Below are 13,695 nucleotides of genomic sequence, written 5' to 3' on the forward strand. Positions count from 1 at the left end.
AAAGAGTTATTAGAGGGTATAATAGTACTAACTGTGGTTATTTTACAATGCATTATTAGGTGCATTACAAGGCGTAATTGATGCATTTAAACTACTTTTATAATGCATTATCCAAAAGTATTTTTTTACAGCACAACAAACTGAATCAAGTCCAAGTATAACACAACATTTTTGTTTTTATTCACATAAACATTCACTTTTAACTCAAGTGCAATGTACACACCTTAGGAGCATATGCTTTTGGGTTAAAATGTACACTTTATCGAGACATATCTTTAGGGTATTCTTTAAATCTTTTTCTTACAAATTTTTACAAAATGTACAGTCATTAGTACAATATTGCCATTCAATCATGCCTTAGGACTGAATTACTTGATGTAGTTTTGTCTGGGGCTTTTCATGTTTCTGTTGTGATGAAGAAAAGGTTCAACCCAAACATAAAACAAATGTTAGTGAAATAAGTACATAGAAGACGGACGTGCATTAACAGTCTTTCCAATCATGTCAGATTCAAAACTGGGCTGTCAGTGTGGTGCAAATAACTACAAAACAGATCATTCCATTCAATATCATTATGTTTTCATCAGCATTTTTAGGGAAAAAAAAAAAAAATCCAGATAACAGAAAGAAGCCAAAGGTAGGTAATGCTGGGTTACATATTTCGATCTGTCAGTTTCACCATATTTCTACTGATATTCTATTTCTATTAGTAGACAAAATAATCACATTTAAGTTGGGATGGATTCATTATTTAAAATATATATAATATACCATTAGACATTTAAACAGGTGTCAAAAAACCTTAAATATATGTGCCACCACAAGGTGTCCCTGTAACATCTTGAGCTGTTTGTAAAGGGGTGGATACATGACATCTCAGCAAAGGTTGACAAACTGGCATTTGAAAATACATACTGAAAGCTTATGAAAAAAACAAAAACATGTGCTGTGATAATATACTCAAAGCGGTAACAAATTATGCAGTAACAATGAACTACAGCAAGAAAGGAATCCACCATTAAAATATAATAATCATGGAGTAATATGATTGTATTTGTATACAACAACAAACATCTTCACAGACAAATAATGATAACTTGAGGAAATGATTCAAGGTTTAAGCACGCACACTAAAACACGGAAAAGCGCACATCTAAATCAAAAAGACACTAAAGGGATGTATCTGTAAATTAAATTAAATAAGCGAATGCAGGAGAATCATTGGTTAAACCTCGGTTAAAGTGGCATGCGTTTCAAAGGTTGGGTCGGGCTTTAAGAAGCAATTTGTAATGTGCTCGGTTTGTAAATGAATCCATTAACTACAAATTACTCCATAATCACGGATCTCTACTTGCACTCTTAGGCACTTTTGTGCCTACATCAATCCGCCAGCGTTTCCCCCTGGAACACCCTGTGTAAAGATACAGCACTGACACACAAAGAGAAACCAGCGGAGAAATGACACGTCACCGGTGAGTGGAAATGAGGTATTAAAGCAGCAAGCTGTCCCTGCTCCAAAAACGGCAAGAGACCTGGGGTGTCGTAATGGCACCATTTACATTAGCTTGTCACCATTACCTCTAACCTGCACAACCCAAATGGAGCTGAATTAACCTGTCTTTGCAATGTCAACCCCTACTGTTTTTTCGTTCCCTCTTTCTTTTTTTTCCCCCATTTTGAAGTTGTACCAGTGAACCAAAGGCAAAGGAGAGAGAGGAAAAAGAGGGACGCATCACTCTGACAGGACCTCTAATTGGACAGCGTGTCGGAGCTCTTCAGGGGCAGGCCATCCGGAAACGGGCAGATAATGACAAGACGGCGGCTGCCTTTCACTTTGGCGAAGGTTAACACACATGAACACGTTTGAATGACAGCAGAGCCGTCAGTGGAGAAAGAGAGAGAGAGAGAGAGAGAGAGAGGTGGCCATCTTTCCATCTGCGGTGCTCTGAGAAAATGTCCCCGTTTCTTACATTTCCCTTGTTGTCAATTCCATTGTTGGTAACCCTTGTTCTGTCAAAAGTCTTGCGAAAGCTACATGTATTGTTTCTCAGAACAAAGCACACCCTAATGGTAACCTTCCATGTTTTTGGTTTTTAAAAAGTGATGGGAAAAAAAATCGTAATTATTTTGTGATAATCTGCATGCCATTATGGACTGTATGCACGATTTCTCCTGCATTCGGCCTCAATGGCCACTGCAACTTCCTCTGTAGTGCAGTTTATTGAAATGCAGAGAAAATTTAAATCTTGGGAGTGTTATACAAGAGGACAAAACTAATTTGATATGAACTACCTCCACACTAAAGGTATTCCAGAAGCTCCTGGAACTCATTACAAGAACGTTATAGTTTAATGTTATGTCGTACGGTGTACTACGTACTGTTAAATTAAGTGCATACAAAACCTGAAAGAATATCAAATGAACATCGATGAAATGTTAGTCAAAGAAAGCATGTTTTTTTCAGCATTTCAGATTTTGAACTAAAATGTTATTGCAACCATGTAGCCTGAATGAATGAATGAAAATTAATAATTTTCAATGAAATAATTTGGAGAGTGTGGGCTCCAAGTTTAAGACACACTAGAAGTTCAAATTAAAATGTTTTTTTTTTTTTTCTCTTTCTATCTATTTAACGATATTAACTAACGAAAAACATCTTCCCTCAGGGAGATTGCATGTCTTCTTGCCTAGATGGATGCTGTTCTTATGATCAATGATCACATTGTTTGGATTTGTCAAAACTGATTTTCTGATATCAAAACAGAATTGCCTTTAGATGTGAAGCGGGAGCGACTACACAAAAAAGGATTCTGCGAGGTCTTAAAGCCTTGCACAAATTGCTATGAATTCAATTGAAACAATGATTTGTGAAAAAGAATGATTAATTATCAGTTGCGAAATTTGTCTAGGTCTTATAGCATATGCCTGTGATTATGGGACAAGCTACCTTGATGCCTTAAATATGTAACGATTCCATATTATACGGAACATTTGACAACCCTAACAGTTGAACTCATTGCTTTCAATCTCCTGTAAGATCATATCTTCTTTGGATAAAAAAGCAATTCCATTGGAAACCACTTTTTGGGTATTCAATTCTGAGCCTGATTAGAAGTGCTAGAAAATCATTTTGGGTTGAATCTGTTCGTAGCTTAGCCTTCTAGCTTAGCATAGCACTCAGTGATTGGGAAACATGTTAGCTAGCTAGAACAAGGTGGTACACTATTGTTCTCGGTTTTAATAGAATTTTGAGGAAAGGTATAGGATCTTTCATAATGTCGAAAAATTTTACATACACATGAATGTTTTTTTTTTCCTATATCAGGACTTTTGGCAGGGATTTAATTGCAACAAATAGTAATGCTTTCTATTGAAAAAAAAATCCCTACAGAAGCTATAAAAGGCAAGGTACAAAATTCTTCCGTGCCTCATCCTTTCCTTGGTAGCAACATTTTGCGAGACTTTGACAGAACAAGGTTTACCACTTAGTCATGACTCCTGTCATCTCCCTGTGGAGATTTTCTGGCAGTGGGATGTTTTTGACTTTAGGGGTGAAATATAGGGCTTCTGTGGCGACTGGTTGCAAGGTGAAGGTGGTTTTGGTGACGAGGTCAGGTTTCTGCACTCATACAGTGAAGTTTTCCTGCTCGGGAGGTTTTCTGACCCAGGTCCCTAGTCCTGCTTCCTGTAGACCCTTCAACCACTGCAGCTTCACAGTCTGGTAGGTGCCGGCCGCCTGTTTCGCTTCACAGTACAGCGGCGTACCACTCGCCCCACGGACCACCAGCTATAGAGAGAGGAAACAAAAGAAAGAATGAAGAAGAGCGGGATGGGACAGACAGAAGAGATGGTGAGAGTGCAAAACAAAACGAATGAGCCGGCACAAACGTGGCGTTTGAGCAGCTGTGTAATCTCTCCATTTAAATTTCACAAGCAATTGAACATTCTCCGTGCTTTTGTGCATTTCTTTGTCGCACACTCACACACGAAAAAACAGTGTGAGCAAAAAGAGGGAACGGTGAACAGAGGGGCTCGGAGAAAAGAAAAGTTTCTTTGGAGATTAGCGTGTGTGCTCTTGCGTCCCTTACTGCGAGCGCTGAGCATTTGCCTTGGGAGGCCGCTCAAGTGCTTTTCAAGATGATTACCATTTCCACAGTCATTAGACTTTAACTGCCAGCATTTGGTACAGCAGCCGGCATCTCTCCCATACATTTTCATGATGAGGGCCTAATTCTGCCCTACGCTTTTTTTCCCCCCATCTCATAGCAAATGGGAGCTGTCTGTTGTGGTTAATAAAAACAGAATTATTCATCCTCAACTAGTTCTTCATATTGACCTGAGGAAATGCCACTGGAACTGGGTTGGTAATTGAAAGGTCCTAGGTTTCAACTCTCCATTGACTGTGACCTTGATCAAGATCCCTAACCTTCCAGTAAGTGAACTCTAAAGATACAGTGGCCAGCCGGGGCTTTCTAAGCTGACGCTAAACAATTTTCCCATGTTATAGCATCCCTGGTCACCAGACATAGACTACTATGGTGAGCAGGCAGTATATCAAATGCACAGTGACTTCAGATTTATTGTTGTGTATCAAGTGTGAACAGGACTTAGTCACCATGAAATGAATACTGACGATTAAATTCACCTCCCCCTCGCAATGAACTCTTCTCTGGGGTGAGGACGGGCCAATAATCCCTGCCCTCCAGCAACCGGTCACTCAAGAACCAGATTTTTTGCATGTTCTTAAATTATTTTTGCTTTTGTTAAAATGATTACAATAATTGTTATAATAATAACATACACATACACACACACACACACACACACACATATGTATTTTGTGTAGTTTGTGTTATGCATTTATGTCAAGTCATCTAACAATTTAAGATGTAAACACTATCAGGGCGCACAAAATTAAATATTGTCAGAATAGTTACTACATTTGAATTTTAACTTTATTACCATTAAAAGTATGTCTATATACTGTCGTATGAATATGGGTTGCATGAATGAAATTCAGACACACTACAGTACATCCACAGTGTTGTTATTGTCATGTGACCTGTGGTACCAGTGCCAGCTGCCAGCATTTCACTGCCTTTCATAAATCAGTGTCCAGAATCTCAGCGGAAGTGGTAGGTCATCTAGCTATGGTTTTCGAATACTGTTTTTGTGTACCGTTTTTTGCCTGCTTTATAGTATGGAAGCATTCAAATTCTATTCCAGCATACCAAGGTGAGCTCACCTTGCGATAGAGTCTGATCCAACGTGTAAAAAGCACATGCTTGCAAAGTCTGGACGGATCCCCGGAGTCTCTTCTCTTCCCAGTAGAAGCGTTGAGCACTTCCAGTTGGGTGTCACCTGCCGTCCAATTGACACTGTAACACACAGACTTCCCCTGCTGCCTGCAGTCGCTGTTGCTCAGGCCTGTGTATAGGAGAAAAGAGAGGGAGGGTAAGAAAGCACTCGAGGGAGGTTCTATTTAGCATGTGATTGCTGAAGTGTTTCATTAGCAGGCGAGCATGTCTGTGTGTCGTCTGTGCTATCTTTGAGGTAAACACTGGTTCCAGGCACAAAGCATCTCTCGGGCTCCTCAATCATTGCCGCATCGCTACACCAATTAGCATGGCATTCTTTCTTTCTTAAAGTGGAGAGTATCATAGCATGCCCATGTACTGTACTGCTGACTTGTGAATGCTATATGTGACACACAATGATGTTTTAGTGCGGTAGTGTTGTTATAAAGTGGCATGCAAAAGTTAGGGAACCCCGTGCAGGGAACCCCTAATAATTTTAACAAAATAAGAGAGATCATAAAAAAACGCATGCTATTTTTTATTTAGTCATGTCCTGAGTAAGATATTTTACATAAAAGATGTTTACTTTTAGTCCACAAGACAAAAATAGTAGCCGAATTTATTAAAATAACCCCATTCAAAAGTTTGGGAACCCTGGGTTCTTAATGGGGTTCTTCAGAAGATTCATCCAGGTCCTGCAGATTCAACAGTTTCCAGCATCTTTTGCATCTTTTGAACCATTTCAAGCAAGGACTGTATGATTTTCAGATCCATATTTTCACACTGAGGGACTCAAACACAACTATTAAAAAAAAGTTCAGACATTCACTGATGCTCCAGAAAGAAACAATGCATTAAGAGCCGAAAGAAACTCATATGCATTTGGTAAATGACAGTATTTTCATTTTTGTTGAGCTATTCCTTTAATCCTCCAGCAAATCTCAGATTTTCTATTCACTGCATCTAAACAGGTGGAATAAATAGTCTCCTATAATAACGTGCACATCCTTTTATGCTGTAACTGCAGCTGCTTTCTCAAGCCCTTGCTCATTCACAGCGTCATTTCATACTCTGCATTTGGTTTATCCCTACGTGTCAGTAATAGAGCATTTAATTTGTATTTTACCTCAAGCAGGCTTCATAATTTACTGTCAGTCACAATGCTGTCATCTATCCATCATCCAGAGTATTTTACACAAGATGCTGATCACTGTGTTTGACATACGGCTACTCTTAAGTGCCACTTCATATCTTCTAAAAGTGATGTGCTAAAGTGTGTGACCTGTATTTAAAGGATATCCTCAGTAAAGTCATACACAGTCTGAATTTTGCTAACAAAGAGAATCATTCAAGAGTTTGGCAGTTCGTTTATCATCTAGACCTAGATCTGCATGGGTCTCCATTCTGAACCAGTTGCTAGTTCAATCTGGTTTATGCTAGTGAATCAGCACAACAGAGCTGGTGAAGCAGATTGACTAGTCGATTATGAAAGTCTTACGGTCTAAGATAGTTATGTAATTTGGTTAAGCTAATTAAAGGTGTGCTCCGTAAGTTCTGTTTATCAGTAATTATTTCTTTATTTGAGTAGTTCTTGACTATATTCTGACACCTACTGGCCTGGATGTATGAAGTTGGCTGCTTCGCAAAGCAGTTTGTCTTTTGTTTTGTTCCTTTACTTCCTTGAATACAGTCAATACATTGATAAATTCAGTCTAAAGGATTTCCATGCATTGTCTTTCATATACATGTAGCTTGCACCAGCCTTTATTTTTCACTCATACTCATTCTGTTTGGACCAGTAGATTGCAAACTTCATGTAGAATAAAACTTTTTATCTTGAAGACAAATATGTCCAGAGTGTTCATCTCATGTAATGTGTGTGGGGACATAATGTGAATGATATTTCTCAAACTTTAAGCAGCTTCATATTCACACATTTATTAAATATGCCTTATTTGTAAACATGCTGTTGTTTGGCGCTTTAATCTAACATTTGCAACCTGCATTTTAGTAAAACACAATTTAATGACTTCCCTTGTGCATAAGTGAAACCAAATAATGAGTCGATAATATACAAATAATGAGTCAGAGAAAAAGTTTGAAGGGAATACCAGTCATTCTTATTTTCCCTCAAGCTGTCTTCATTTACTGTCACTAATGATGTTGTCTATACATCATGCAGAGTATTTTACACAAGAATGCTGCTAAAACACTAAATGCGATGCTGTATTTAAGATAACATGTCTGCTGTGCTAATCTTAGAGTTAAGTTTAGGTATGACCACCGAGGAGAGCCTCATATTAGCTTCCTGACTGAAGGGGTCATTTGCTTCCCTTACGATAAGAGATCTCGGCCGCTTCTTGGGAACTCTGCACCCTTTATGATGGCGATGCCTAAAATAACCAGCCCATTTTCCCCAACAAGAGAATCCAGACAAAGGAAGAGAAGCTCATCAATGGTGGTCAAAGGGGCCGTGCCGGAGATGTGCGGCCCACTGGGCGTGAGAGGAAGAGTGAATGGATCGCTGTCCTCTTCAATAGCAGTGATAAGGTGTTTGATGAGATTGATTTGGAGGATGGGTGGATCCAATAGAGCAGTCCGTCTGCCATACTGAGGCCCAGGAGAGCAGTTTAACAAAGTGATGGAGCGAGACAGAGTGTCCTCCGTGCGCATAAGGTCAAGTCTGCTAAAGCATTGGCATGGTCTTAGGTTTAACTGTGCTTTCAAGCCATATATTTTATAAATTTGAGATTTCCCTTGGATTCAAACCCACAACCTAGTGTTTGCTAGTGAATCTGGTCCTACGTATTCAAACCAGGGTCAACTGACATGGTGTGCCAACAAGTCGCTAATGAACATCTTAAGGCTAGGGAGCGAGGTTTACAAGCACAGCCTCTATAACTCTCACACCATCTTTAGCTTCCCATGCTGTTTGATGATGATTAGAATCCCACATGGAGAGGTGTGAGTGAGACCAGTTACACAGGGATCTACTGGTCAGCAGGGACCAAAAAAAAAAGCCAAGCTAGAGTCTAGCTAACCTTTAGAAGATGAAAATGGAAAAGGTTTAAAGGACATACCGCTCAGTAGAGGCTGGTTACGGTGGTAGCAGGTTGGCAGAGGACCGACTCTCTCCAACCTGTGGTTCATCATCCTGGAGAAGTGACCCGTGTGTCTCAGGCTGCCCACCGTCAGGCTGTACAGATACACCGGCTCCACAAAATGACTGAGTAGCGCCCCCTGCAGGCCGAGCACATTCCACCTGTGGAGAGTGTAGAGGGGAGAGTTAAGAAAGGTGTCGTCCCATCCCAGACTTTTGAAAACGGGCAATATTCTATCCATGGACAGCCTATTTTAGGTTCGGACACATTAGAGAAACTTCAGCAGAACTGCATGGACACGATGTATGAAGCACAGCTCACACAGAATGTGTGTTAATGGCAAGATGCTGGCCATAAACCACCCGTTTAAAGGGTCCCGATTATGCCATTTCGAATATTGCCTTTCATGATGTGTGTAATGTAGCTGTATATGAATGTAAATGTTCTGCAAAGTTGAAAAACCGAAAGTGCATGATTAAGTTAGTGTCCCAAAATAAAGAATCAACTCTGAACAGCCTAAACGAGTCGTCAGTAATTCGAAACCCACTTCGGTGATGGTTACATGTCATGTGGTAAAACATTAGCATGATGTCTGTCTATGTTCTACGTTGGTTAGCTGTGAACAATTTGACCCACCCTTAAACACTGTCGCTTGTTCATGTGAATAACCTCATGTCAAGAAGTCGCTTTGTCCTACTATGTGAGAGTAAATTTGTCTTATATTCAATTCTCATAAATGAGGCTGCAAGAATCAGTGGTAAAAATGCATTTTTCCACTGTACCACAGCAGTACAACCCCAATCTTTTTTTGTGTTGAACTGACAACCGCTTCTCTAATCTTGGGGAGTTCAACATGGGATTCACAAAACACTTTCTCCTGAAAGATGGCTCAGTCCCCAGTTTATTTAGACAAGCTGGCTCCTCTGTATCAAAACCTGTAAATATGATCAATAATAGATTTGTACATTTTCTATCAGGCATTCAAACTACAGAACTATGGCAATTGGGCATATCTTTTCCGACATGCGCTGTACACAGTAGACCAATCACAGCAGACTGGGCCATCTGACCAATCAGAGCAGGAGTAAGCTCACAGAAAGGATATTATTAGAGAGAGTGAATCTTAGAATTTCTTTGAATTAATAGCTTAAGAATCATTGGAAAATTAGGTGATATCAAATGCATATATTGAGAAACCTGAAGCACTTTTTGACCTTGCATGCAAACCTGTTATATGAGGTTCCAGTAACAATATTAGGAACCTTAAAAATGCCATAATAGAGTCATTCTCATAGGAATTACAAATAAAGTGGAAATTAAAAATTTTTGCCCACACATATTTGTAAACAGTGATGCAACTTTAACCAGGAAGACTGCTTGTGATCGACAGTCGCAAACCACATTTCCCTGAATAAATATGTGATTGCTAGTGACTATTTATTCTTTAAAAGTGATTTGTATTAACCCAACCAATGTGGAAGTTGTTAAAACAGATAGCCTGTGATCTCAGCCAGTTTAAAATGGACAAAACATTTGAAATAACTACATTTAGTTTCTACACCGCATTAAAAGTTTAAGAGATGGATAGATAGATAGATAGATAGATAGAGATAGATAGATAGATAGATAGATAGATAGATATAGAGATAGATAGATAGATAGATAGATAGATAGATAGATAGATAGATAGATAGATAGATAGATAGATAGATAGATAGATAGATAGATAGCATTGTATTTGATCACAAGCTAAATTCAGAATGCAGGATCTCACCATACAAAATAATCATTTTGTTTTAACCTCGGACTGCAAGCTTATGTATTTATGAAAAGCACAATCACTTACAAAAATATTAAGCAGCTAATTTTTACATCATTGTTCTTTTGCTTAATTAATGCCTCTTTATCATGCCGGTAATGATTGCAGGCTCCTCTCTCTCCCTGTTCATGAATAATAAGCCATTATAGTTTTTGCTTTCGCAAGCAGTCAATTAACATGGAGCGCTGTTCAAGAGCTGCCACCCAGCATCTCAAATATGGATCCGTTTACCTGAGCAACAATCTGCTCGTGGAATCTCCTGCTTATCCAGACTAAATGATTTTTTTATTCTCTCCCTTTCTGCCAAAATAGAAATGATTCGGCCTTGCAATATTAATTTACCCAGGAGGCAACGCTGTGAATTAGAAACATCTTTTAATTCTCTTGCAAGAAAAGCCATCTGGCTGCTGTAGAAATGTAACGGTGGGAGCCTCCCTCGTACTCCTCCTAACCTCCCTCACCCCCCCATCTCGCTCTCTCGCAGCACCCCCTCCAGTGCTGTAAAACGGCAGGCCATTAAAGTAATGTGTTCATCTACATAAAACTCAAATGGAATATGACGGATCATATTCACAGGCATGCCATTTATGCCTTCAATTAAAGCACTTATCAACTTAATTAAACATCCACTCCACTCAATCAGCTCGGCATACCTTACTGTCGAACAATAACAACACCTATCTATCAAAACTCTGCAAAACTGGGAAGCTTTCTGTATCGAATCCAGACTCAGAAATCAGGCAGGGGAATTACCTAATCTTATTCAAACACCATAATAACATTTAAAACATAAACATAAGTTTACACCCTCTGATGCATTCTGTGGCCTTCTTCAGCATCACATTTTTACCTTAAAATAGTGATGCAAGAGTCCCTCAACTATTCTCCATGTGAAAAGATGGATCACAAAAATCATAGTCAATGTTGGAAAGGGTTCAAAAATGCAGAAAATGTTGGAAATCCAAAGAAAGTGCAGGAGCTGGAGGATTTTTCAGATGAACAACAGGGAGTTGAACTGTTCAGGACCAACCAACTAACACAAAACAGAAAGTGTGTCATGGATCATCCAGGAAGCAACACAGTATTAAGATTCAAGGGTGTGTAAACTTTTGAACGGTGTCATTTTTATTAATTCAGTTATTATTTTGTCTTATTATTTTGCATATATAAACATCTGTTATGTGGAATAGCAATTTTCATGAACCTTGTTTTGTTTACATTTTGAATGTTAAAATTATTAAATTTTTGCATATTCTGCAAGAGGCATTGAAATGTATAAACAACTGAATATATATATTAGGGGTGTAACGGTTCAGTTCGATAGAACAGTGGTGTCCCGGTTCTGTAAGTTTTTTTGATACGGTTGGTAGTTGCTTACTTCGCAATATTTCTGTTATAAGTCATGAAGGCGAAGCCAATAGATATCACATAAGCAAGCTACAAACATCTCACAAGGGTAATGCGGGTGCATGTCAATCTCAGTCAATTCGCTATGCAGAAAGTGAAAGTAAAAATGGAATGAGCTCTTGGCATCTGACGCCACATATTCGGTTTTAATGTATTCCCTTAATATTTCTCTTGTGGCCCGTACATCACGGGGGAAAAAAAATTGAAGAAACATATTTTGTGTTAAACAGGTTGTTTTTGAAAGTCGTTGATTGAAATAGGCAAAAGCTTATTATTTAAATTATTTTTTTGATGACTTCAATGTTAATATTTTAATTATAGGCCTATAAATTATTGTATAATATACTTTTTTACAATTATTATTGAGTAAATGGCCTAATCTTTCGCTATCCTCGCAGCGTGTCAGTTATGCCGTAATATTGCGGGGCAGATTATTTGTAATTAATTAAATTTAATTAACTTCATAATAGTAATAGGCCTAATAAAAATAAGAAAGTAAAGGGCCTAGGCTACATTAATTGCAAATGCCAAATCCTCTCAATATTGCCAATAATTGATGTTTTTGACAATATCTCTGGCTATCGTCGATACAAGATCACAGTCTTTCAATGCAACCCAGCAGGGCCTACTACTCCACAGAGCACATAGCAGACATTTGCGTCATTTAGGCTGCCTTGTTGAGCACAGTTGCACTGACAACATTATCTTTCACACACTTTAAGCTCTTTTATTTTCTAAAGAGGAAAGAAATCAATCAGTTTGTAATGTGTACCGAGCATAAAGCCTAAAGGTTTAATACAAATTTGTGTATTTATTAAACCTTTATGCTTTAGCCCTGGTACACATTACAAACCGATTGATTTCTTTCCTCTTTAGAAAATAAGAGGTATAAAGTGTGTGAAATATAATGTTCTAATATAAATAAAATGTTATGCCATCTAAAGATTTACTGAAAGCAAAATATTAATTTATAAAATTATACTTCGCAGTAGGGATCCATCATCACAGAGATGCTTTCCTGTGGCCGAACGGAGGCAGTGGAGGAGCGCGGGAGGGTGAGATGGAGGATAATGATGTGAGGTCAGGGAAGATGATGAAGGGATGAAAAAAATGAGTGCGACTAAGGATGAAAAAGAGGGTGAGCTGGTTGAGGGCAGTGGAGATGAATGGAGTTGGTCTATAAGGGACTATAAGGACTCTAAACCTCTTTTCCAGCCTTTTCTTGATGGTGACCTTGATCAACGACCCCTCGGAGTTGTGGGCTCAACAAAAGAGCAGGATAACTCTACGGGATATAAAATGGAAAAGGAGTGGCACTCCGAAAAAAGATCTGGATGCTCTATTTTGTCTTATTCTGTGTGTTTTTTTCTAAAGTAATTACTTTAACCCCGCACCATGACCTAGCCAGATAGAATCAGACCCGTGTGGTCCTGGCCGATGCAATCTGATTGGTCAAATTAATGGCCCAGGGGATAAAGCTTCACCTTAATGTGACTCTGTCCCTGTGGCCAGTCGAACATACACACATTACATGCAGGGTTGGGTGATTCACTGCTTTAAAAGATGCCAAAAAAAGGGGGGAAAAGGATCTAAAACCAACTTTATTTATGCAAAACTTCTTATTTGAATCTTTCTATACCAAAGAACATTTTCAGAATATTAGCTCCCTATTAACCCTAAATCCATGCCATTAACTGATCACAGCCTTGACTTCTGTTTAAATGTGCGTAGCTAACAGTACAAGTAATCAGAAACGTTCACAATCACACTTCTCAGGTTGTCAACGCTCACATAAGCAAACAAAGTCAACTGATGGAGGTAATTAAATCAAGCATATGGCAGCCAGCTCAAACACAGCTGTGTGTGTTGGAGACGAGGAAGTGTGTGTGATATCTCTGGGCAGTGTGATTCACACATTTACAGAAGGTGAGGAATGAGTGTAAACGAGACCGAAGCGTGAAAGCAACACAGTGGCTGAAACTGGAGTAATCACACTGGAGGAAAAATGGCTTATAAATAATGAAAACAAAGCTGTAGTCTATATATAAAATGCAGGTACATATCAAAACAG

At 38.8% G+C, this 13,695-nt stretch overlaps 1 protein-coding gene across 2 annotated transcripts in view; it reads right to left on the reverse strand.

The window, feature by feature from the left end:
• Positions 1–156: 156 nt before the first annotated feature.
• The window catches only part of adarb2 (adenosine deaminase RNA specific B2 (inactive)), a 152,335-nt gene continuing 138,796 nt past the window's right edge, over positions 157–13,695 (reverse strand). The window contains exons 8-10 of one of the 2 annotated variants that reach the window (XM_052595757.1): positions 8,378–8,559; positions 5,246–5,427; positions 157–3,787 (exon numbers count right to left, since the gene is read on the reverse strand). In XM_052595757.1, coding sequence (XP_052451717.1) covers positions 3,626–3,787; positions 5,246–5,427; positions 8,378–8,559 — 526 coding nt within the window. In that variant the 3' untranslated portion in view covers positions 157–3,625. Of the gene's footprint in view, positions 3,788–5,245; positions 5,428–7,219; positions 8,288–8,377; positions 8,560–13,695 lie in introns of those variants that run through there. The other variant, XM_052595758.1, reaches the window with a different exon arrangement.

Source organism: Carassius gibelio, chromosome B24 (assembly GCF_023724105.1).
Source record: "Carassius gibelio isolate Cgi1373 ecotype wild population from Czech Republic chromosome B24, carGib1.2-hapl.c, whole genome shotgun sequence".
NCBI classification, from domain to species: Eukaryota; Metazoa; Chordata; class Actinopteri; order Cypriniformes; family Cyprinidae; genus Carassius; species Carassius gibelio.